This window comes from Dreissena polymorpha, chromosome 4 (assembly GCF_020536995.1).
Source record: "Dreissena polymorpha isolate Duluth1 chromosome 4, UMN_Dpol_1.0, whole genome shotgun sequence".
In the NCBI taxonomy this organism is placed as follows: Eukaryota; Metazoa; Mollusca; class Bivalvia; order Myida; family Dreissenidae; genus Dreissena; species Dreissena polymorpha.
Window position 1 is genome coordinate 9,670,977 of NC_068358.1, and position 25,198 is coordinate 9,696,174.

General features: G+C 33.2%; 1 protein-coding gene across 1 annotated transcript; it reads left to right on the forward strand.

Annotated features, from left to right (window-relative positions):
• Window positions 1-1,634: 1,634 nt before the first annotated feature.
• Window positions 1,635-16,505, forward strand: LOC127877124 (uncharacterized). Its single transcript, XM_052422770.1, has 15 exons — window positions 1,635-1,679; window positions 3,209-3,276; window positions 3,768-3,884; window positions 4,935-5,012; window positions 6,129-6,246; window positions 6,964-7,093; window positions 8,196-8,274; window positions 8,532-8,645; window positions 10,513-10,649; window positions 11,095-11,132; window positions 11,706-11,823; window positions 13,870-14,025; window positions 14,736-14,892; window positions 15,275-15,460; window positions 16,271-16,505. Exons 2-15 carry the CDS (start codon window positions 3,259-3,261, stop codon window positions 16,316-16,318), a joined length of 1,494 nt encoding a protein of 497 aa, XP_052278730.1. The 5' UTR covers window positions 1,635-1,679; window positions 3,209-3,258; the 3' UTR covers window positions 16,319-16,505.
• The last annotated feature ends 8,693 nt before the right edge of the window (window positions 16,506-25,198 follow it).

Genomic DNA, 25,198 nt, shown 5'->3' on the forward strand with positions numbered 1-25,198 from the left:
GGAGTATTAAACCACAAGTCAATGCAAGGCGATGTAGGTCTTTACAGGTTTGAACGATAGCCTTACCCGACTTGACGTCTGGCATTATTCCTCGCACATTCACATGTATTTAACATTTATTATATAACGATCTTGTCTATACAAATATTTAGTCCCGACAAAGTCTTAACACAAAATGTTTTCCATTATCGAAACACTGATTTCAACATATGCATTGCAGCACGCATATTACTGTTTAACGCTTTGCAGATTGGTACAATCCCACAACAGTAACAAATCCTTATACATTGATCTTTGTTTTCCTAATACGAAAGGCAATACATACCTTTTTATCATCACGATCCCAAAATCACACGTTTCCTGCATACATACTTTATGCTTAATTTAACATGCAACATCCAGTTTTATAACGAACATAGTGCAATTATATCTGCGTAAATTTCCATATGCTGATGTCATTTTTTTTTTCGATTTAACTTGCCCGTCAGTCGAGAATCGGATGATATGCGAAAAAATGTCCGTAGGAACCGATGTCTGGGAATCAGTTTGCGAAAAGTACACAAGAAGCACAATAATCAACCCGATGTGTCTTCTATATTTGACAATTGTACCTAACAATTTTTTTGATTAGTATTTCCACGTTCCACACATTCGGTTAATTCTTGACAGTCAGTAATAAGAGGGCCATCATGTAAAAATTATCCGATTTATTCGACAAACTTAGCTCATTTATTTTAATGTACAACCCTTAAAAAATTATAAATATGAAAATAAAAAACTAAGTTTCATATTTCTATCAAATCATATAGAAAAACAAACATGTAATTATTTTTGTAACGCCATAATTTATTGAAAGTTTTTAACAGCGTATCTATTTTCATGTAGATCTCCTATTGTTTGTACCTTTTTCTTATACCTAATATTTTAATAAAGCTAGGTTCCTTTGTTGATATAGTTTAAAATCAGAAATTCAAAGCAAACATTTATCAGTTTAAGCATATGCAAATTACAAAAATAATATCCGGAGCAAATTAAAAAAAGAACAGTTTACCATCCGTGATTGGAATTCGGCCATCCTGGATCTAAAAGCTTACACACATTACAGTTCGACCATTCCGTTAATGTATTCGGTCATATAATTACACTGTCAGCAAGGGGTTTGTTTTACGCACTTGTTATAACCAGTTTGAGACATTTTTGTAGGGGGTAAAAATAGTGTAAATCAATTGTCGCTTTTAATTCATTATTCACCGGGAAGAGGACAATTACAATGAGAGAGGCATGGTATAGGGGAGATAACCCTGGGTTATAGTTAGGTTAGGGTTAAGGTTAGGTTAGGGGTCGGGTTAGGGTTAGGGTATGGATTAAGGCTAACCCTAACCCAAACCCGACCCCCTAACCTAACCCTAACCCTAACCCTAACCCTCTAACCCGCCCATGCGCATTACAACACCATGCCTCGCTCGTTGTCGTTGTCCGCTTCCCTTATTCACCTTAATAATATTATTTATTGGTTTGCGTAAATAAAGCCACTATTGACACATCTTTTCACCATTATAATAGCATTTATTTTCGCATATGACTTGATAATAAAACTTTTCAGATTGGTCCAATTGTAATGATTGGGTTGCTGCTTACACTAGAGCTTGCACCTCTGGCAGGAGGATCACTGGTTAACGGTAATTTAAATAAATTTAATATATGTGTACCCGATTGCATCCTATTGCAATATTCAATTGTAAGATCATGTAAAAATATAGAGTATATTGATACAGCGTTACATATAGTATTATTAATAACATTTACGCTTTCGCCAGAAAAAAAACTGATGTCCAGATGGCAAAATATTAATCATAATTGTACAATTGCCTTATTAAAACACCAAGGTAAAAGGACACATTATATACATAATCAACCTGGATTTACCCCTTTGGAATTGTCGATGCTTAACATAAGGGTTAAAGACTTTTTAAAAGGCTTGCCAAACCTCATACATAGTTATCCGAAAATGACTAACAAAACAACACAATTATTATAAAAAGGAACGCAAACATCAAGAATTATCGATGCATTCTTGATAATATTGCTTTACTGTTAAGTCCTTTGTACCATGCACCTTTAACGTAACCATGTTGTTTTTTTCTTGTCAGAATGTGGTACAGCTATGGCCATATATCATCATGTTTAATCACTTTTTAATCACTTACTATTAAATGATGAAACCGTCTTTAAATATTTTTGTAAACTGGTCAATCAAAACCGACATACATTTGAAAGATAAATTTCCGGTCAAGAATCCGATTAAATTCAGTCCAAATACCATTTTTGGAGAAAAATAAACATTCCAAGTTAAAAAACTTATAGCTTATTTAAACTTATAAAACTTAAAGCTTATTTAAAGAATAAAGTGAAACAAAAAATAATCAATTTCTTACAGAGGTTCAATCATTTTAACATTAATGTTCCGTCGAATGTATAATAAATGCTTACGTACGCGATAGGTTTGTCATTATAATTATGTGCATATCTATGAGAAAGTTTTATGTTTTTCTTTAAGGCCTTGATTTAAATGTTTACAAAATAGTTGATGCAGTTTTTTAAGATAATTTCAGGGATGAAATGGGTTAAATACATAGATTTATTACATCGTGTTTTGTATCTCTCTTTTTTTTCAGACTTTCCTTCGTCTCTAGATGCCATAGATTTTGTATTTTTTTCTCCTTTTTTATTCGGTGTGTACGCTCAGTTTAACATACAATGTATCTGAAAGCCATGATAGTCATGATATTTTCTCCATGTTCAAGTAACTATATAAAACAGACACTTAACTGTTTTGTGCCTGAATGCAAATGCAGGTGCATGTTTGCAGTAAAATATTTCAGCACATTATTTAACTTCTGATGAAAACGTTCCTTGTCTCTCGGAAATTATAAATTGTTTTTCAATACGTGTCAATTTTAGTAGATATTATTTAACATATAATATGCAACAGAATTAACACCAACATGAAAGATTAAATAAGTATATTCATTGAAATATTTTCCTTAAGGATTATCATTCATTCAATGTTTTGTCAATTAAAGATCGGGTAATATTAAAACAATGCGTAGCTGTACATTCGCATTTTGATAATTGTATAATCGCCTGCATATTTATTAACAATTTTTGACTTAAAATAAATTTCCATTGCCATTAACAAACATTCCAGCCATAGAGAGGAATGGAACGTTGCGTCGCCATAACCCTGTGGGACCTGAGATGGGTGCTGCTTTAGACGTAAACATTATTGACTTTAATTGTTTGAGTTAAATTTAGTAATTCCCAGAATACGCACAGTTCTGCAATAAATAATGTGATATGTATATATTTGAATCGTAAAGCATGATTTTAAAAAGTTTCTCATTGGACTGTAGTAACCATTTCAGTTTAAGCATTTTTGTGTTATATAAGTTCAGCTCATTCATATGCAAATGTCATAAACACCTGTGGGAAATCCCTGCAATCTACGCAAACAATAAATACGAAAGAACGTATAGACATTACGTATATTTTGTTGTTTTGAATGTCATTGAAATAAACAGCATTTTATTAATATTACCATTATAGGGTAGATTATTTATTTTGCATACCTATTTCATATTAGTGTACTCTTAAAAATACTAAAAATAAATACCTGTATTAAAATCATTTTAAATCGCTTAAATATTGATTCGACACAGGAATGTTGACGGCATTGATTTATTTATATCCTTCCTGTTCAATTTTAGGAGAACATATTTCTGGACATGGAAATCGACGGCATACCACACGGTTCCAAGCCACTGATCAGGCAACACTTTGACCTAAGCTTGAATGACACACAGCCTGTTGGAAGGAGAGTGGCGGTATGAAATATACGCTCAAGTGCTGCGTATAGTGACTATCTTAACGAGTACAATCAGTACATCCTTATCTAAACTCAACGTTTCACTAGGAGAACAGTAGCATACACTGTATTGAATACCGTCCTCTCATTAACGGTTTAAGCGTTAAAGGGATCTTTTCACGCTTTGGTAAATTGACAAAATTGAAAAAAGTTGTTTCAGATTCGTAAGTTTTCGTTTTAGTTATGATATTTGTGAGGAAACAGTAATACTGGACATTAACCATGCTCTAATATAGCCATTATATGCATCTTTTGACGATTTTAAAACCTAAAAATTATAAAGCGTTGCAACGCGAAACGATTGAATAATTTGGAGAGTTCTGTTTTTGTCGTTAAATTTTGTGAAACTACGAAGATTGCTTATATAAGGTATAAAATACGTCAAGAATGTGTACTCGGCGGAATAGCTCAGTTGGCTAAAGCGTTTTTACTTCAGGACTCTGGCAGGACTCCAAGGGTCACTGGTTCGAAACCTGCTCCGGGCAATGTTCTTTTCCTTTTTTTATTTTTTTTCTTGATTTTTTACTGGAGCTTTTACGATCCAATGTTTACATTTATCAATATAAAGCATTTAATGAATAAGTTAAAAAAATGCCAAAATCTGTGAAAAGGCCCCTTTAATGCATTATTTATTATTACTAACTTTTTTGTACAACCACTGACCAATTATTGAATAATTGAGGGATAGCATGCGATCTGTCTTAGGAAATGAAAAACAAGTATTCAGTTCTGGGTAAGAAATACCAAATAGTGATTTGATTTATTTTTGTAGTTTTTAAATACGGTTGTTATGAAGCTAGGTCGTTGAATGCGGTATTCCTTACGTATTACTGTTCAACTTAATCAAGTGGTCATCTAAATCCAAACAATGTAATGGGTTTGCTGTGTAATTACATGTAATACCGAACAATATTTGTGTTCCCTCACCTTAATTGTCTTGTTATAAAACTCTGATTTCACGGATGAAATAGTAACTCATATATATTATTTCTGTACATTTTATACCCAGAACTCTGCTATCTACACATCGGAGGACAGAGATATCATATACAGAGTGGATGTGGAATTGGACGGGACTACTAGCACAGTAAATTTCTATGATTTATGTTTGTTGAATATTTTTCTAAAAGCCGATTGATATATTTTTACTTTTCGTCTAAGCAAATAATTGAACACAAATTCGTCAATAGAGAAGGTTTTTAAATCAACCATAAACATTCCTGTCGGAAAATGCATTTCTAATTTGCTAGTTATATGATATGAAATACAATCGTTACGACTCATATAGATTCCTGATTCAAGATTTTAATGACAATATTTCAGAAAACCAATTGCCCAATGTGAACTCATTTTAGTACATGCAATTGATAACAACATTTATGAACGTATATACATATTTCTGACAACTACTTAAATTATGAGAAAGCGAGGTTGCTTAACATTACAAATACTACATACATTAATAATATCAATTAACAGCATTTTATAAAACCAACATAGTGAGACTATAAAACCATGGTGAGGCATAACAAGAAATAACCCAAAACAAACTACTGAAACACAAGGAGACGCTGAGTATACAAATCCAATAGTGAATTGTATTCCATTTACATTAACAATTATTGGAAATGCAATAAATAAGAACGTGTTTAAAATGAACGTGTTACGTAACATTTCGCAACACAAGTATATGGTAGATGACATGCATGGATTAAATTGTATAGTTAAAGATCATTAAGAAACATATTTAATACCACTGTTGATTAATTTAAGAAATATATACTTAATATTTTGAGAACGTATGCAATATATGTACATGTACATTTCATTTTAAAACAAAAACAGCAGTAATTTACATATTTGAGCTTAATAGATAGACGACATACATTGAATACGTTTAATTGGGTAAATATATACTAATATATACTAAATCGTCGTGTTTATCAACTTTTCATACTCTAAGTATCCTAAATACTCAAAATCGACGAATATTTCGCAACATATTTTGTAAAATAAAATTACACCTTTACGTTTCGAAATAGTGTACAGAATATTCGTTGATTTTGATTTGTTTTAGTATTTATGGGCTTTTTAATCAATTCACAATGACGCAAACCACATACATATTTCATCTTAGACATACTTTTTACATAGGAGTACAATTGCTATAATTATTGATATGCTTGCTTGTTTTTGTCCATAGTACGGATTAGTACGTCACGGAGGTGCTCTTGACTTTTTCAACGGCAGAGGAAAAGTGTTGGAACTTCAATTTAACAACGAGGCGGTTTCACCATCAACACCATCAACACCTGAGCCCGGTTATACTTTATTATTACGGCATATTAGCGATAGCATATAGTTGTAGCATTAACATAAAGTAATATATTGAATGCCATCGGTAATATTAAACGTTTTTTTAATTAAATACATACCATTGTGATGCTATTATGAGCTGGTAGTACGCGGTCGTTTGGATGCGCTATATTTAAGCTCACCTGGTTATGCCGAGCTCTTGTAGTGGATGACAACCCGGCGTTTTTAGCCCCGTCTAAAGGGTGATTTGATACCCGCATAGGTCGGAAGTCGTCAAAGGCGTTCATGGCCTTGGTAATATTGCACATCGTATGCGCAAACATCCGGGTTTGCCGGTAGATCTTAAGGGCATAATAGTTCAATGAAACGTACATCATAAACATACCTCATGCTATATTGCAAACTGAATAAATATAGGTCGCCGTGGTGTAATGGATATTGTGTCCGCCTAGCGATCGGGAGTTCACACGTTTGCACCCCACCGTTGGTGCATTCTCCCTAAGAGACCAAATACTGGTTCAAGGCCCAGGGAACTGACTGGAGAGCGTTGATATAAGCCTTAGGCTTTCGATGCAATCGAGCTAAAATAAATAGGTTAATAACTTCACAGAATAAAGGTGCTCTTTTTTGTAAAGTATATGTACGTATTAATACGGGCTATCCATATGCGAAAACTAGATATTATTTTTAATTAGTTAACACGTAGTCGTATTTTTAATCAGATTTCTTAAAACTGACGGAGAATCTTAGAACGAAAAGGCAACAACACCGGCAACGAGCGATAGTGGATGACATCGAAACCGCAGTCGTGCCAAAAGTGGTTGTGTTTGTGGACACGGTCGTGGTCAACAAGTAAGCACATATTTATAGATTATTTAATTGCCAATTATATATCAAGAATTGCGTTTGTATTTTCCTGGTGTTTATTGCTTAAAAAATGTATTTTCGTATCAATGTAAATACGTTCATGCATAACAAGGCAAACATCTAGGTTTAACACACTTTGGTATTTAAATGGTAATTTGTTAACACAAACAAGAACAACATTTGCAGCTAATTATCTTAAATATCTTGTTATGTATGTAAATCTTCATATGGAATACTTTCTGATACAAAAAAAAATTGAACACAAATTATATCAAATAAAACGAAGTAGAACCCAAGAAAAGCGGCAACGTGATTTCAACGTTATTGCAAGAACTTAATTTTCGAAAACTAATATGTCGAGATAATTAGAAAAGAGGTGGTATGTTCCAGTTGATGGAAATAAGACGCTCATAAGACCATAAAACTCACATAATCAGACTAGATTTTAGTTCCTGAACGGCACTATCAAATCATTTCATTGAAACGAAATCTTCGATTTTGCGGCCGAGCAGATATTTACGAAACGTCTTAGGAACAATATAACTATCGTATTGTCACATTTTCTAAATTATATGGATGCTCATTTTTATACAAAAATCCATTGATTGTATAAACGTTCAATGACATCGTGATCTCTCTCCTTACCATAGGTATCCTCTCGTGCACACAACACATTTCAAACTGTTATATAGGGTGAAAACTGAACATGAAAAAACAACTACGTTTTAAACAAACGAGCAACGATCGCTAATCGTTAACAGGGTTTGCTTTAGTCTGGTTCCCAGCTTGTATACAAAGGGGCATGTAATCCAGACTAGGTTTGCTTTTTCCATAGTGGAAAGTGACGGAGATACTTTAGAAGAAGTAAAATTGTGAAGGACTAACCTCTTTGATAAGTACGCGTATGTAATGCTATTCGCTTTGAATGCGCATATTGATACGCGAATCATCTATTTGTTGAGAGAATGTAATTCATAAGTTGCATTTGTAATAAAACCATTGACACTATAGGTTAATTAGTCCTTAAAAGTCCATACCTTAAGTACAACCATATATTAATTGATTTTACAAAAATATATTTATATAGGTTTCTACCTCTGAACAACAATCAAATGGCAAAGACTCGAGCTGATATTTCAAAGTTCTTTACGCTGGTGGCAAACGAGGTACAAAAACTGAATGCAATTCGTCTAGTGTATTATCTCCTAACATTAATCCAAGGTCATGTTGTAAAGTGTTCATTTAGAATTCACGATTTAATAACACAGTTAACCTATGATGACATGCGTACAATTTATCACGGTACTATTGTTGACCACACGTCGTATGTCACGTATGCTCTTTGATAGTTTTACAACTGGAATAAGTCATGCACCATGGAAGGACGCGATTATTCGTTAGTAAGTGTATGCTTATGTTCCAGCTTACCATAATGTATCAGACGTTGAGGCAGTATAATAATCTGTTGTACAGAGGCGCAACGGCTTTGCCTCAGAATATTGCTGTACAGATTGTGAACGTAGTGTTCCCACCTGGGGTAAATCTATTATTTGAATATCACATGTATTATTTGCCCTCCTCAATTATTACAATATGTGTGCAATATGTTATGTAGGTAAAAGTAACATTACAATTTATTATTTGCGATGCATGTTATCCATCAATTATTTATACAAATATACAACATAATGCGTTATTTGATGCATTTACTTAAAAGACTATTCAAAAGGTTATAGTTGTTATTTATTCCGAAAATGTCAATTAAGAGTTTACATATAGGAGTATAATCAATCATATACTATTTTGTATAATTGTAATTTATGTTTAATTCATTGGAAAAAATGCTATCCAATCAGATACTGTTAGATACACAGCTCTAGCATTATTCTAAAGTGCATTTTCAATTAATTATTTTCCAGAAGCATAGCCAATAAACATATGTATGTAGCATTAGGTCACTTTACAGTTATTTCGAAAAGATGGTCGATGGGCGGTGTTAAATAAAAGTTGTAAATGTTTCTACTAAATCTGTGATCATTTTTTAATTCCATTTTTTGCATTCAAATGACCAGCTTTTCAATAACAAACCAATTGCTTCTTAAGACGGAATAATGTTGGTTGTGTGGGTTGTCTATTATATTTGCTTTGTTATCTAATTGTTTTTCGATTGGTTCCTTGCCATTGGTAAAGCTAGGCAAATCATCATATGGGCTGTCTCCTGCTGAAGTTTCATTTTGTGTATATACACGAATAAATAAAATAAATGCAATTGCGATACATGATTTTATGCACTCATTGCTTTCATACAAATCATGTATAATATGTTTTAAATAAATTTAAATCCGCTTAACAATCTGCCTTTCCTGGCAGTTATAGCTTTCAACAATCTTAAAATAAGAATTATGCTTAAGAATAACTTGCGAAATATTTTTATTTTAACCATTAAAAGAAAATAGTGTTCGAATCTGGTCTTCACGAATGAAAATGGTTTCAGAAAACACAGAAATAAGTATATAATGCTTTGCGGATATACAAAGTTCTCGAGAAACATGAACTTTAAAGGGATCTTTTCACGCTTTGGTAAATTGACAAAATTGAAAAAAGTTGTTTCAGATTCGTAAGCTTTCGTTTTAGTTATGATATTTGTGAGGAAACAGTAATACTGAACATTAACCATGCTCTAATATAGCCATTATATGCATCTTTTGACGATTTTAAAACCTAAAAATTATAAAGCATTGCAACGCGAAACGATTGAATAATTTGGAGAGTTCTGTTTTTGTCGTTAAATTTTGTGAAACTACGAAGATTGCTTATATAAGGTATAAAATACGTCAAGAATGTGTACTCGGCGGAATAGCTCAGTAGGCTAAAGCGTTTTTACTTCAGGACTCTGGCATGACTCCAGGGGTCACTGGTTCGAAACCTGCTCCGGGCAATGTTCTTTTCCTTTTTTTATTTTTTTTTCTTGATTTTTTACTGGAGCTTTTATGATCCAATGTTTACATTTATCAATATAAAGCATTTAATGAATAAGTTAAAAAAATGCCAAAATCTGTGAAAAGGCCCCTTTAAACCAACTAAAATTAATAATAAGAATAAAACTAAAATCATGTTTAAAATTTCAAACACATTCAAACATGATTTATGCTAGTGCACTTAAAAAAGGCATGCGAGCAAGTATTTACGAATGGCTATTTTCAATAACGATCATATACAATGTTGCTTCATAAATCTTCCTATGCAATGTACCTTCAGCAAACGGAGTCCAGGAAAGATATTGCTGCTTTTGAAATTTAAATTAAATAATTCATTACGGACAGTTCCTATTATTTCGAGTTCTTGTTTCATGACATTGCAATAATTACATTCAGTACATCCCCCCCCCCACATTCTTTTTTCAGAACACGGATTACAGTTTTGTGACTGATAACCTCAACCAAGGTGTCCTGACTGATTTTGCTACGTTGACTTCATTCCGAGTGTTCCTGGATACGTACATATCACCAGTACCATATGACCACGCGACATTGATTACCGGGTAATACATATTATATAATGGACTTTGAAAACCATGGATACTTTGCACGACGTTTCATTTAAACTAACAGGCACTACACAGTTTTCTACAAACGTACATTTTTATAATGAAACCGCTTCTGAAATCAACCAATTTTTCAAAAATGTATATTGAAAATATACAGAAGTCACTGCTAGTGTCATTAAATAGAACGACACCTAATATTCTAAAAAGAAGCAAAATATAATATATGGGTTAATTATAATGTATCAATGTGTATATTGTAAGAAAACATCTTAACAAAAACTTTACAATGTTAAGATAAGACAATTAGCCATTGTCAACTTAAAAAATAATTCAGTATGATCCACTCGATTGTATTAAATATGTTTCTCCAAATTAAGTTATTTTGTGACTAAGGTTCTGTTTTCGTAACTGTGATATTCAATGCCCGCATGTATTATAGGTTTGACCTGCGATCATCTACAGGAGCAAATCGTCTCGGTAACACTTGTTTTTCATTGTATTATTATAGCGATGTTTGCTAAAACACAAATTAAGAGCAATATGCATTGGTATACAAGCACAGTTAGTGACATTCAAGTGCTTACATTACGAAAATATGTCAAAAATTTAAATTAACTAATAATAATTGATACGTAGGTATTGAACAACAGTACAAAAAAGTACTGTTGCATTACTGGTTCATGTAACACAAGTTTATCGGCATAAAGGTTTTCCCGCAATGACAGGGTCGGTATTTTTAAAGCCTCTAAACAATCAGTTCTTAAGTTCAATGTTAGTTAACAAGAGTTTTATATAAAAACAACAGTTTGCGATTACTCCGCACAATTTAAAGCAAGTAATGGATGTATGCATCGGGCAGCATTTTGTGTTGAAAATAAGATTTCCTTGAGTTGGTGCAGCTACATATTTATTGTGTTGATAATGTAAAAACTAACAATGTTAACAATTAAACATCTTTTGATAACAGCTATAAAATGTAAAAATTGTTTCTGGAGTTATACAAACTTATCAATGCATTGAGTTATAATAACACAATAATTTGACCTGCAGGTATTGCCTATACGTATAGCATGTGCTGGCAGCTTGCCTTCGATCTTGGATATCACTCTTCGATAAATGAGTTCACTGCCGATGTCATGGAAACAATGGCTCATGAGCTTGGACATGGGTATAACAATTGTGCATTTCAACATTGTATATTATTAAAGCATTTGTTCTTTCAAACAGCCCTGTTTACTTACGGGGTGAATCTTGATCACATATTTAAAGTTATATTACCAAAATGTGTAGATTTAAAAAAAAAAAGGCAATTTGATTGCCAACAATTTTGCATAACAACATTATTACTTCCCTTTTTCTTTTTTCGCTCTAAAATGTATAGTCCCAACCTGTATAGTCTATGTGTGTTTTAATTTATACTTTTACTTCAGGTCGAGCTCGATACATTTTTTCACAGATTAATGATTTAAATATGAAGATGAGCGATAAGAAAAGATATTTGGCAGAACAATGGATACTGTCTATTTTACCTCTACATAATATAAAAATAGTCCCGCGTGAATCCCCAACTCCTCTTTAAATACTTATATGATTTTGCTCAACATTTCAAAGTTAAAACTTTATTGTTTGTAACCACCTTTCACAGTTGAACAAATGTGACTGGGACTAATTTATCCGTTATAAATTCCCGTTGTATTTTAACCAACAGAAGAATATTTTTTGAAATCGATAGTTTTGTGAGGGCGTCCGTGTCCTTCAAACAAATTGAGTTATTTAATATATTGAAAGCAACGATTTGTTATTGAGAAGAATGTATCCAAAGAGTCCTACTGCTCAATTTAATAAAGTCAAAGCACACATAGCATGTATTCCAGTTTATACTTGTGAACGTCAACAAAAATACGTTACATGTATTTGTTTGCATTTATATCGGCTGAACATGTCAACATGTGAATTTCTTTGCGTATGGAGGCTTGTTTTCGTTTTGATCATTTCAAAGTTAACGTGTATCCCAGTACACATCATCAATGTTGTTATATTGTCAGCCTTCAGAGGCTGGTAGCGCTATTGTTATTTCTGTTATTTTTGGAAATTTTATTTACACTTATATGTATCATGAATATTGCTGTTTTAAGTGTGAGTTGAGCGCTCCTAAACCGGTTACAACCCCCAGTGCTTTGCATTTACCATTCTAAGGCGGTGACCCAAGCTTTATTCTACTATGCGTGTTTGTTGTTTCGTATTGTGCCATACTGTTGGGCAATTGGCCACTTGCCATAAATAAAGGACCACGAACGTGTGTATAAAAAGAATGAAATACTGCTGGAGCAGTTGAAGTGCCACTTCTTTATATTGAATTCCACAACAGGTCGATGAGTGCTGCGTGGATGCTGTAACTTGTATTCTGTACACAGCTTCAATGTTGTTATATTGTCAGCCTTCAGAGGCTGGTAGCGCTATTGTTAGTTTTATTTAATTTTTGAAATTTTATTTACTCTTATATGTATCATAAATATTGCTAAGCAAAGTGTGAGGTTGAGCGCTCTTAAACCGGTGAAAACCCCAATGCTTTACATTGACCATTCCAAGGCGGTGACCCCAGCTTTATTCTTCTATGCGTGTTTGTTGTTTCGTATTGTGCCATACTGTTGGGCAATTGGTCACTTGCCATAAATAAAGGACCACAAACTTGTGTATAAAAAGGATGAAATACTGCTGGAGCAGCTGAAGTGCCACTTCTTTATATTGAATTCCACAACAGTTCGATAGTGCTGCGTGGATGCTGTAACTTGTATTCTGTACACAGCTTCAATGTTGTTACATTGTCAGCATTCAGGGGCTGGTAGCGCTATTGTTAGTTTTATTTAATTTTTGAAATGTTATTTACTCTTATATGTATCATAAATATTGCTGGGCTAAGTGTGAGATTGCACGCTTTAAAACCGGTTAAAACCCCAGTGCTTTGCATTGACCGTTCAAAGGCAGTGATCCCAGCTTTATTCTACTATGTGTGTTTGTTGTTTCGTAATGTTTCGCTTGCCAAAAATTAAGGACCACGAATACCTGGTATTGTTAATTTTATAATTTTTGGAAAATTTATTTACAATTATATGTATCATGAATATGTGTCCACTAACTTCAAATAAAGGACCTGAAAGAGATTATAAAAAAGTTAGCCTGCCTTTGCATCTGGACTTTCTGTTTATTAATGTAGATTGGGCATGCAACATGATGGTCTCCAGAATTCATGTGAGGACCTAAAGTTCCTGATGGTTGGCAGTGGGGATATTTCTGCATCCACAAGCACCGTTCCAACCTATAGAACATTTTCGCAGTGTTCGTCCGAAGAACTAGAAATTTTCACCGATTTGTAAGAAAATTTACTTATTTTTTCTGTTCATGCATAAACAGTTATAGCATAATAACGGGCATCGTAAAGCTCGAATGATGCAGCCGAATACACGAATTCTCTAAAAGAATGCACGCATAGACTCATCAATACTTGTTTATAATCCAAGTGTAGCTGTTAGCTATTTGTATATATAATTTAAAATGTCAAGTACAGTTAAACTTAAGAAACTGCAGTAAAAATTGACATATTTGTAGGCAATGTTTACTAATAAGTTCTTATATAGTTCGTAGTTGCATCTTTATGTAAATGGATTTTCACTGTTTTATTACTAGAACCGACTAATTGAGTCATATTTGTTATTTACACAAACATGGTGAAATTCCACTTACATCGGCAGTGGATCAGTATTTAAATCTCTATTTGGTTCGTTAATAATGAAAGTCAACTGGACTAGATCAATAAAACTTAATGTAAATTTGTTAATGTAATACAGAATATACAACTGACATGGCTTAAACGCAATACTATTAAATTGGTATTTTCATTTTAAACTATATGTCGTGTTGTTCATTTGTTACTGGTGGGTAACCTTTAATTTGTATTATGCAATATAATATACAGCTTAAGTAAATATATCCGTAAATAAAAAAATGAATCATTCGCAGTTCTAGCTTTTTGTGTATAATTAAATAAAATAAATACATAGACAATAACTTTTTTTAAATCAGAATTCTTCCAGAGGATGAGTTCCGCCCAACATGCCTGTTGCCCCCGACGGCTTCCTTTATTATGGACTTCTGCAAGGGTCTTTCCGGTAAAATCCTGACATTGGACGAGCAGTGCCAACTTGTCTTTGGCGCCACTAGCTCGCGATGTTCCCTGCTGGTAATTTCAGTTCATCACTATATGTTTCACTATAAATGGATATTTGTCATTACGTTTCGTCGTTTAAGCATAAGACAATACGATCTAAACGTAACAGTATAACCCTGCCGTCGGTATATTGCGGGCGTTACTTCACCTTTTGGCTCATTAATTATTTGTAAACTGATTTTAGTATTTATATTAAGATTATAATTATTTTAGAAGTATAGTTTACATCCCCATATATTAATATTTAGATAGTGATTCATCGAATACTCTATGTGACAATCGAGGCTTAAGCCGCAATTAGAATTTCTTAGGGCACTGAATATGTTGATATGCGTTCAAATATGCATGCATGCTCTTTTATTTAAGTCAACGTATGAATAACGTCTTATTTAAGGATGTACAAGGTGCCGTCACCGAAGATCATCTTGCACATGGATACGTTGTCGATTGCCACATAAACGAAATCACAAATCAACAACCGTTCTTCTGCTTTGTCCCGAATAGTGCCCAGTGTAAACCCATACCTGACGTTTCTATGGGAACCAAATGCGTCATCGATGGAGTTAGGAATCCAAATAACGTATGTATTTATGTTTTATCTTAATATTGTCGTAATATGCGTATAATAATTTCATATCAATTTTATTATGGCATTAATATAAATTCCTTAAACGGTTACAACGATTACTTTAACGGTGCGCATTTGCTTTAACTTCATTTATAATACAATGATTAATTAAAGAGGGAGATGAAACAGTCAAAATTAAAGAGGGAGATAAAAAGTCAAAATCACAAACTGTTTGATACGCACGTTTTAAAAGGCAATTACCTAAACGTGGATCACCTTTGTAACCACAATGTGTATTATACATTATGGTAAAATACATCTACGAACATAAATTAAGCTAGAAAATGCATCATGACATAAGCTTAACCAAGTGTATAATTGTTAGTTTTTAAACACTGAGTTCTTACTTTTCGTTTAATTAAATAAATATTTTATTTTAATGCTTCCGTGAAGAGAGATGTATGTCACATATTGGCATTGGCATTGATACTAGCATTAAATAAAAGAGAAGCCGACGGTTAACATGTATTCCCTTTTGTATGCACTCTTGAGTTTTATTATCAATATTGTGATCGGGAGACAACTACCCCTGCATTTTCCTGTTTAATATGATATTGATATAATGTTATTAACTTGTATCACATATTCCACGCAAGACAACAAACAGTATATAAATTATACATATAAGAATTTCCATGAATAAATGTTATATATTGTCACGAAAACTGAAACAAGTATGTTCATAGTTTTTATTTCTGTATGTTTATGTTTATTTTTTGTTGATTACACATATTTTAATGTTTGCTATTTCTATCTTATTAGATTTGCAGCCAGGGTTTGTGCGAAAGAAAACCTCTCTGCGAGGACTAAAGCGGTAGAAGCCATGACTAAACTTAATGCGACGACGGTAGCAGCGATGATCATGATCCAGATGTTGATGATTGCGACGAGATTTATTATAACTTGAAAATCCTCTAAAAATAACGAAAGTCATAATAATAATACAAAACTGTATTGTAAAAAAATAAACTGTCTGTATGCCCATAAGGATGTAATATTTTCGAGCATTATTACAACGTTGTACTTGTGTGAAGCTTCCAGTTGTCGATATTAAATGTGCAAGATATCATTGGAATTATATAGTTATTTATACGACTTACATATATATTGAAATAATTAATTAATCAGAAATATATATTACGCTTAAATCATCAATACACATACATGAAATTTAACACTTTGTAAGCATCAAAAGAAATGGAGGTCCTGATTTTAACGGATTTTATCTCGGGATTGTTATCTATTTTCTCTTTCAAAATGTAACATTCGAACCAATGGATAAGACAATACGTCAAAGCTGTTCTTGACAATAATCGGAGCTCGTTCAGAATAAGTATAGACATTTTGGGCATTTGTCTACATAAAAAGTTTGTAGTTTCGGCATGTATGTACATAAAACAATTTGTTATATTCGCCACTATTTAAAATATAGTGTCCATCATTCAGAAATATTCGTCGTGTATTCGCAGAAACATCTTTAGAATTAACGGAATTTATGTTTAAGGATAATTATGTCAAAACATATCAATCTCTGTTAATGCAAACTTGAGGATCAGTTTACCCAAAAATATAAGCGTATGTTCGGTGTTTGCGATACAAATACATTAGAACAATTAACAAAGGTGTGCGAAAGCAAATATTCAACATATAAGCGTATGTCATGACATACGCTGTAAAGCCATTCGATGTAACGAAATTCCCGACCATTGCGTACGACAGACTTTCAGATAACAGTTTTCATAAGACATCGATTGCTCTACTTGTAAAATAATAAGATAATACACAATTTAGCATAATTGTAAATACTTGTCACAAATCTGCAGAATATTTGTATAATGTAAGAACGAACGGAATTATTATAGTTTTTTCAAAAGAGGCTTTTTAAACGCAGGCCCGAGCATCTGCTTACCCACAAAATACATTAATCGTGACCTAAACGATACGTGTCGCTGTTGATGCTGCTGGGAACAGAAAATATACAGAGTAAATAAAAAAATCTTACCACGGTAATGAATGGATTCCGTCCACAGCTTCTTGATGCACACTGATGCAAATTGTTACACCTAAACGTTAACATCATACATGAGATTTGAACTTGGTAAGTAAATTACTATTGTATATACTAAAACGTAAAAACATATATAGAAGGTTGTCAACTTATGGGACGCGCGATGAATAAATAAATCAATAAGCGACTGAGGTTACGTGTGTAAAATAACTTGTTTCGGTATCATTTCGTCGCATCTTTTACACACAGCTTTTGTGGTGTTGTCATAATTATCAATTTAGTGGTTAGCACTTGTTAGTATAATGTTTGTATTTGGAACTCAGAAAACAAGTTTTAAACCTTTTATTTGCATGGGGTACATATACAACTGTTCTAACATCACGAGGTTTATGCATTAGACTCCAAATTAGAGTGGCCTTAAATATGTTGTCATGCTAATAAAACATTAATATTTTGCTCGACGGTACTGTCTAGTGTGGTCGGTCAAGCAGGTTTAATGCAACTGTTTGCCTTAAAACGGAAGTGAAGACTGTGGAAGAGCGGAAAATGAAGCAGCACAGACTGACGTCGGCGCCATATTGGTAAACTCTTTTTTTGTATATTGTCAATAATGAGTTTGATTATGTGCATTCAAAAACGCTTACGCTACTTAGCTATCACATTGCAAAATGTACAAAATATAAACAACACAAGAGAAAATATTTACCTTCTTCGAATTCACATGCCTCTTGCCGACGTCATTCTCAGCATCCTCATAATGTCTCAGTGGCGACTTCAGAAGCGTATTGCTCTCCTTGTAGTTCGTTGTCAATGCATTCTCATTGCCATGGTGGTGATGGTCATTTGACGTGGTCTGTGCTTTCTCCTACAAGCAACAAGCTCTGTCAGGGTTAATTGTTTTTGGGAAAGGATGCTAAGTTTCAGTTACGATTGTTACGACTGCCTTGGAAAACATGGTTAAAACTTTTCGGGAAAAACATCACAGAATAACACACATAATTTTGATGTCGACTAGGTCCACCTCTTGAAAGAGATTAAAAACCTGTTCATTGTCAGAAAACATCAGACAATTTCCTTAATGACTCCTTTCTCTATTTAGTCAACCTCATTAATAAAGTTAAACAAAAAAAACAAAACGGCCATAACATTACAGCAAAATATTTACAACATAGCTCAACCATCCATAAACAAACAAGTCTGCTGACCTTTGGCGTTCCCATATCCGATTTCGATAGAGACGCAGGTTGCGACGGGAACAGACAGAACTTCCCTGACTGGGTCCGTATAGTCTTAATGTATTTTGTTCCTCTATAACGTGAGTTACATTTTCCACTCTACCAGCTTGTCAGCAACGGTAGTCTGGCAGAGCTGGTCAACATGGATTACTGATTGGATGTACATGAAGTCACAAGGTTGCTTGGTTCCACATCAACGACTAGAAATTAGCGTTTTCTTTAGGATCACTTTCTTTAAGGTTCATGTTAAGTGCCAAAATGACCCCACATTGAAGAAATTGAAAAATATAAAAATGATCAGTAATACCCAAAATAAATAAATAAAATTTACATATGGTTTAAATAATAACATATGTATTATTTCAATATATGTATACATTAAAAAAAACAAATCACAAATCTTAGTAATAATGTCATTATTAGCAAAACTATTCCAATGTATGGCAAATTCTCAAATTCAAAAAAAACAACCCATGAACCATTTCTTTTCTATACCATTGAATTGCGTCAATAAAGCCTCACAACGACACTATGCGTATTTCAAAATTAACATGTTTATCCCATTAGTTGCTATTTATAGATTTTGGAAAAAGTCTAAGTTTCCACTTGCATAGCATGCGATCAAGAGGAGTTATGATGTAATAAAATATATTTCATGAAAGTATATCATTTTCCTATTATCTCCATAACAATAAAGCTTACGTTTAATAATTAATTTAATAGAATCTTGATACATTTGAGTCTCCTCCCGATTTAATTTCATCTGTCGTCCATCTTGGTCTCAGTTTGTATTGATCAGCATTTACGAATTTGTTAAATATTGCTTACATATTATATTTATTCGATTAGATAGATTGAAAATATATCACAAACAAATTATAAAAATTGAAGAACAAATGGATCGGTAATAATTTATAAATTGTTGAAATTAAAAAGAAATATTTTTCGAATATACTTCCGGCAAATAATGGCTAGCTGAACAAGTAAACGAAGTAAACATGACAAGACAATAACAAATGCATTTTTGATCGATGCCAAGGTTTTTATAGAAAGATAAGTGTTCACTTGGTTTAATATGTACGTGTGCCCAACATTTGTATAATTCATTTTTCCGATCCCACAAATATTATGCCTAGATCATTAATTAAAATATTGTTATGTCGAATTCCTTGAAACCGGATGTTTTATGCCCCACATGTTTGACGAAATTGTATGGTGTTCAAGCTATGACATAAACATGGTGTAATTTGTTTTAAGGTAGCCAATTAGTCGTCTTTCCGGGTTTTACATATTTCAAATAAACAATAAAAGTGTTTACCTTTTGGTTATATAGTTTATTTTTTGTTATTGTGCCATTTGTGACTATAATGAGTACTGTATTGCGAGTAAACAAGAAATTTTGAAAATGAAGTGTCACTGGAAAGTCCACTATACTTAAAGTAGTTCCCAATTTTTGTGTTAACTTTTGAAAGTTTTTGATGTTTTTCTTTTGCATATTTTAGGATTGTTGATGTGTGTTGTGTGGACTTTTCATTTGTAGTACCTACCATTAAGTTTATACAATATTTTGACCAAAGGAATTTGTTCAATTTAACTACGTTTGTTATTTTGATACTTTCCTGCATGCGCTGTTTATTTCGTCAAAAGCAACATTTTTCATTATATCTTTTGTTTGCATTTACTGATCTGTTCTACAAGTATTTACAAGCCTATTGACATATAAATTGAATTAATTCCCATAATATTTATTGAAGTATTCCAATGTGAAGAATACGCCTTTTTACACTTTTCATGAACCTTAAAGCGGGTATATACGATCTTGTCAAATATTAAGTAATAAATATAAAATGTGTAAAAAACTTATTATACATATATTTCAATATAAACTAAAATAAAAGTTAAGAAGAACATGTGTCGAAAAATGCTAAATAAGCCAGATATTTAATTCTGAAATCGAAAAAGGCTGTACAGCCGAATTCGCCAGCATATATATCATGCATGTACGATGTGAATCTAAATTTAGTTTAACGGTTCATTTGAAATTTCTGCAGCGATATCGATTCATACGACACATGAACACTTACAAAAAAGACGAATGCGTCGGTTATTGTAGGAAAATAATTACGAATTATCTTCGTCACAATCGGCTCGGGGCGCTAATTTGTATTTGCTGTATTTTATGAAATTCGTCTTAAATGTATCATTTTTCTTGCATAGTGTGTGTTATTATAACATATTTGTATCAATATTTTACAATTCAGCACATATAAAAATCGTATATACCCGCTTTAAGAATGCATCAGATAATATTGCAGCAAATTGGCTTATGACATTCATGCAGTAGGTATATAATTTTCCCATTTTAGTGGGTTTGGAGCAATTATAGACCGTCCCTCCAATACTTTTGATTTCATTCATTATTCATCATTATTTCACATTTCCACTGTTTGATTCACAGGGTGGTTCCAAAATAATTCCGCATAAAGAGCTGATTGAGTGGCACAAATTAACTACAGTTTACATTAAATATGAAGGAGGGAGTTACGACAGACTGTTCAACAGAGTATTTTTTAGCCCTTGGCTAGTCAGTGCCACCCACACTTAGAATTTTGTAAAACGTTACTGAACATTAGAACAGTTAATAAATTCTAGCTGATACATACCATAACTTAATATAAGATTCCAGCTGCATTAAACAAATATGTAACGAAACTACGAGAATTAACTTTACTAATATAAAAGTCGTGTTTGCATGTTAACAGATGGAGCATGTGCAACAGGTGAAGCAACACTATTATAAAGTAAAATGACATAAATCCCATGTCGGTTTTTCTTGAAAACTGAACAACTTTTGTCTGACATAAATAAATCTGTCTCAAGATGCAAATCTTTAAATTAATTGTGTAGAAACCTTTCAACCAAAATACAGTTAATAATACACGCAGATTATCCATATGTTTTTTATCATGTTTGTCTATTATACCGAACATTCAATAGGTTATTAATTACTATGATACAAATATCAACGGCCTATAAAGTAAGATTGACACATTTCCCGCCATGTGTTTCTTTTCTGTACGTTATGTAAACAGTTCCCAAAATAAAACATTATTTTCATCTGAAAATTATTAAATTATATTTCACAACAGATTCATACTGCATTAAATTGATTAGTCATGTTTTTAAATAATATACTAATATTCCATTATTAAATGTAGGTACAAATGAAGGTCTAAAAATAGTTCAAGTGTCCTGCACATGTATATCTGTGAACAGACATTGAATTTACACTTACACGCTTTGTTCTTTCATACACAGCGCTTGACAACTGATCAATGAAAAGACAGATATATCATAACCATAACTAGTAAATCATTTTTTAAAATTGCTCGTTCATTTACATGGTTTAGTTTGAGATAGCGGAAATAATCAAAGTACTGACAGTACTGGTGTGACGATGCTTTTGAGAGGATGGATATAAAAGCATCAAGTTAAGTTTATCTACATCACCACAATCACCACAATTGTGTATGTTGGTACGAAAAAAAAATTTGGTACAAAAATTTTGGGAAAAAAATATGGGTATGAAAACAAATTTGGGTACGAAAAAAAAAATTGGGAACAAAACAAATTGGGACTGAAAAAAATTTGGGTACGAACAAAAAATTGGGGATGAAAAAAAAATGGGTTAAAAAAAATAGGGTACGAAACATTTTAGGTACGGAAAAAAAAATTGGGGGAACGGGAAAGTAGTACCTGTGGGGAACTTGACCCACACTCGCACATTTTCGGCCCTTTCCGTCAAACATCAGATAAGTTCCTCGAAGGCAATAGTATGAATACACATTTCGGAAGCGGTAATGCGGTCCTACCTACGCGCGTCAAAATGTAAGCGAAATATGTACACAAGTCTGCCAGGAATGATTGAATTAACGAAGAAAATCGTGTATTGATGTAAGTTTTTTGAAGAAATGTGCAGATAATATATTTAACAAGAGCTGTGTTTGTAAAGCACAATGTCCACTGCTGCGCAGCTTTGAAGCCATATATTTTACCTTTGACCTTGAAGGATGACCTTGACCTTTCACCACTCAAAATGTGCAGCTCCATGACATACACATGCATGCCGAATATGGAGTTGCTATATTCAATATTGCAAAATTTGACCTTTGACCTTGACCTTGAAGGATGACCTTGACCTTTTAACAATCAATATGTGCAGCTCTATGAGATACGCATGCACACCAATATTGAAAAGTTATGGCTAATGTTAAAGTTTGTGGACAGACAGACAGACGCTTTATATTTGACATTTGACCTTGAAGGATGACCTTCACTTTTCACAACTGAAAATGTGCAGCTCCATGAGATGCACATGTATGCCAAATATCAAGTTGCTATGTTCAATATTAAAAAAATTATGACCATTAAAGTTTTCGGACGGACGGACAGACTGACACACTGACTGACTGACTGACAGTTCAACTGATATAGGCCACCCTACCGGGGGAATAAAAAGCAATGGCGATATTTTTCTCGGCTACATTGTTGTTAATAGTTTGATATCACAAAATGAAAGTGAAAGTAGAACTGTCAAAAATGACAACCTATCAACGTGTTGTTTTTGCTGGCATGAGAGGGCGATTACACTCAATGTGTTCACATTTTGACCATAGGCTTTGTCAATGACCTTTATAGTATGGGTAGCTTTGATATTATTTATTGCTATCATGTAACTGCATGATAGTGTATATGTTTACAATACACAAAGCATAAATAATGATATAAATATACTGATTGAGCTTATAATAATCTGAGAACTATAGCCAGGTCAATTAAGGACTTAAAATACAATTTTGTGTCCTGATTTCATGAAGAAATGACCATGCATGTCCTAGATTTCAAATTCAAGGCCCTGGTGTGACACATTGGTAGCATTACCGTTAAACTGTTACCCGGCTTATGAAATTAGTTTTTATTGAACTAACTAAGAAAATCTAAATCAGGCTCTGATTTTTCTTGTTTTAATACAGTCATAGATCAGTTGTGGCCTCTGGGTAATGACCAATTTTTGATTACTTGTCACACCCTTAAAACTTTCAATACGTCTATAATAGCAAATCTGGTTTTAGGTGATCTTCAATGGTACATTCAAACTTTAGCTCTGTTACAAGAGTGTTGGTTAAGTCCAGTCACATATTTAAATCTAGGCCATGTCAAAATCAAAGTGTCAAAGACAAATGAAAGATGCGTTCATTAATTATTGTCCAGTTGTTTACTACTGCTGTAAGTTTTTATATAATATGACTGATGAACATCATGTGAGAGAAAATTCACATTATCATTGTATATCAGGTTTAGCAGCCTTTTAGATAACAAAGTATGCTAGTTTTCAATGTCGCTTCTGAGGATCAAACCCGTAAGGCTTTTTGGAAGATTCTGAAATTTTCGATCCCTCGAGAGCAACCAAACCAAAAATTTAGTCAAATATTGCCGACTCGGTTTTTTGAGTCGGTTCATGAGGGATAATGGAGCTCGATTGGACATTGTCGGCTCTGGTACTACTTACATGTACCCCGGGTACTCTTAAGTATACTTACATGTACCCTGGGTACTCTAAGTATACTTACATGTACCCCAGGTATGGTAAATAAACGTAATTGTACTCGGTCCATATTAGACTGTACCCGAGTTGTATTCGCGCCCAAAATCCGATGTCGTAAAACGCGCAACCTATTATCTTAAACACACTTCTCTTCAAAAAACACTGCATCAACATGCTTTTTGAGTATGTGTTCCGATAATATAGAGGCCATTCTACAGAAAATTGACATAAATGTGCAGGGCTTAACACTAAGGCACGTCCGAACGACATTCACTGCCCGTACCTTGGTCCGGGCTAGCCAATGTCCCAGGAACATGCCCGGCCGGTGGTGTGTATTTTGGGCGGGACTATATGTTCTATATCAATAAACTGCGTTTTTTTTAATAAGCTTTTCAAAGATGCAAAAATCTTAATACAGTACGATCAGATGACAATTAAATCCCAGAGTGAGTTCGGAGACAACAAACGGATCGTATCTCGAAATAGATTCGGAACCCCCTGATTGCAATCAAAAAGAGGCCGACAATTGAGAAAATCTCCGGTGGTTTTCCTGGTAAAACACGTCAGTACCTATTTTTAAACGGAATGCCGCTAGACACGGTTTTTGATTGGTTTCGTCGAAGTGACGTGTTTTCTCAATGAAAATACGTTTGAAACTTAAAGCCGGGATCGCCCAGGATCGTCCGGAATGATGAAGGTATAAAACTCGACATTAACACAAAGTAACTAAAAAATTAATAGATATTTATCAATTTTAAATAATTTTAATTTGTTGTCATTATGGAAAAGTTATTCCATTCTTTAGACGATTAATAAATCCATTTAGAGGAAGATAGAGACTT

Excerpts from the sequence above, each read along its gene's own strand:
- LOC127877124 (XM_052422770.1), top strand. Across the intron at positions 3,885-4,934 it reads CTGTTGGAAGGAGAGTGGCG|AACTCTGCTATCTACACATC; the intron begins GTATGAAATATA and ends TTTTATACCCAG. Across the intron at positions 8,275-8,531 it reads TTACGCTGGTGGCAAACGAG|CTTACCATAATGTATCAGAC; the intron begins GTACAAAAACTG and ends CTTATGTTCCAG.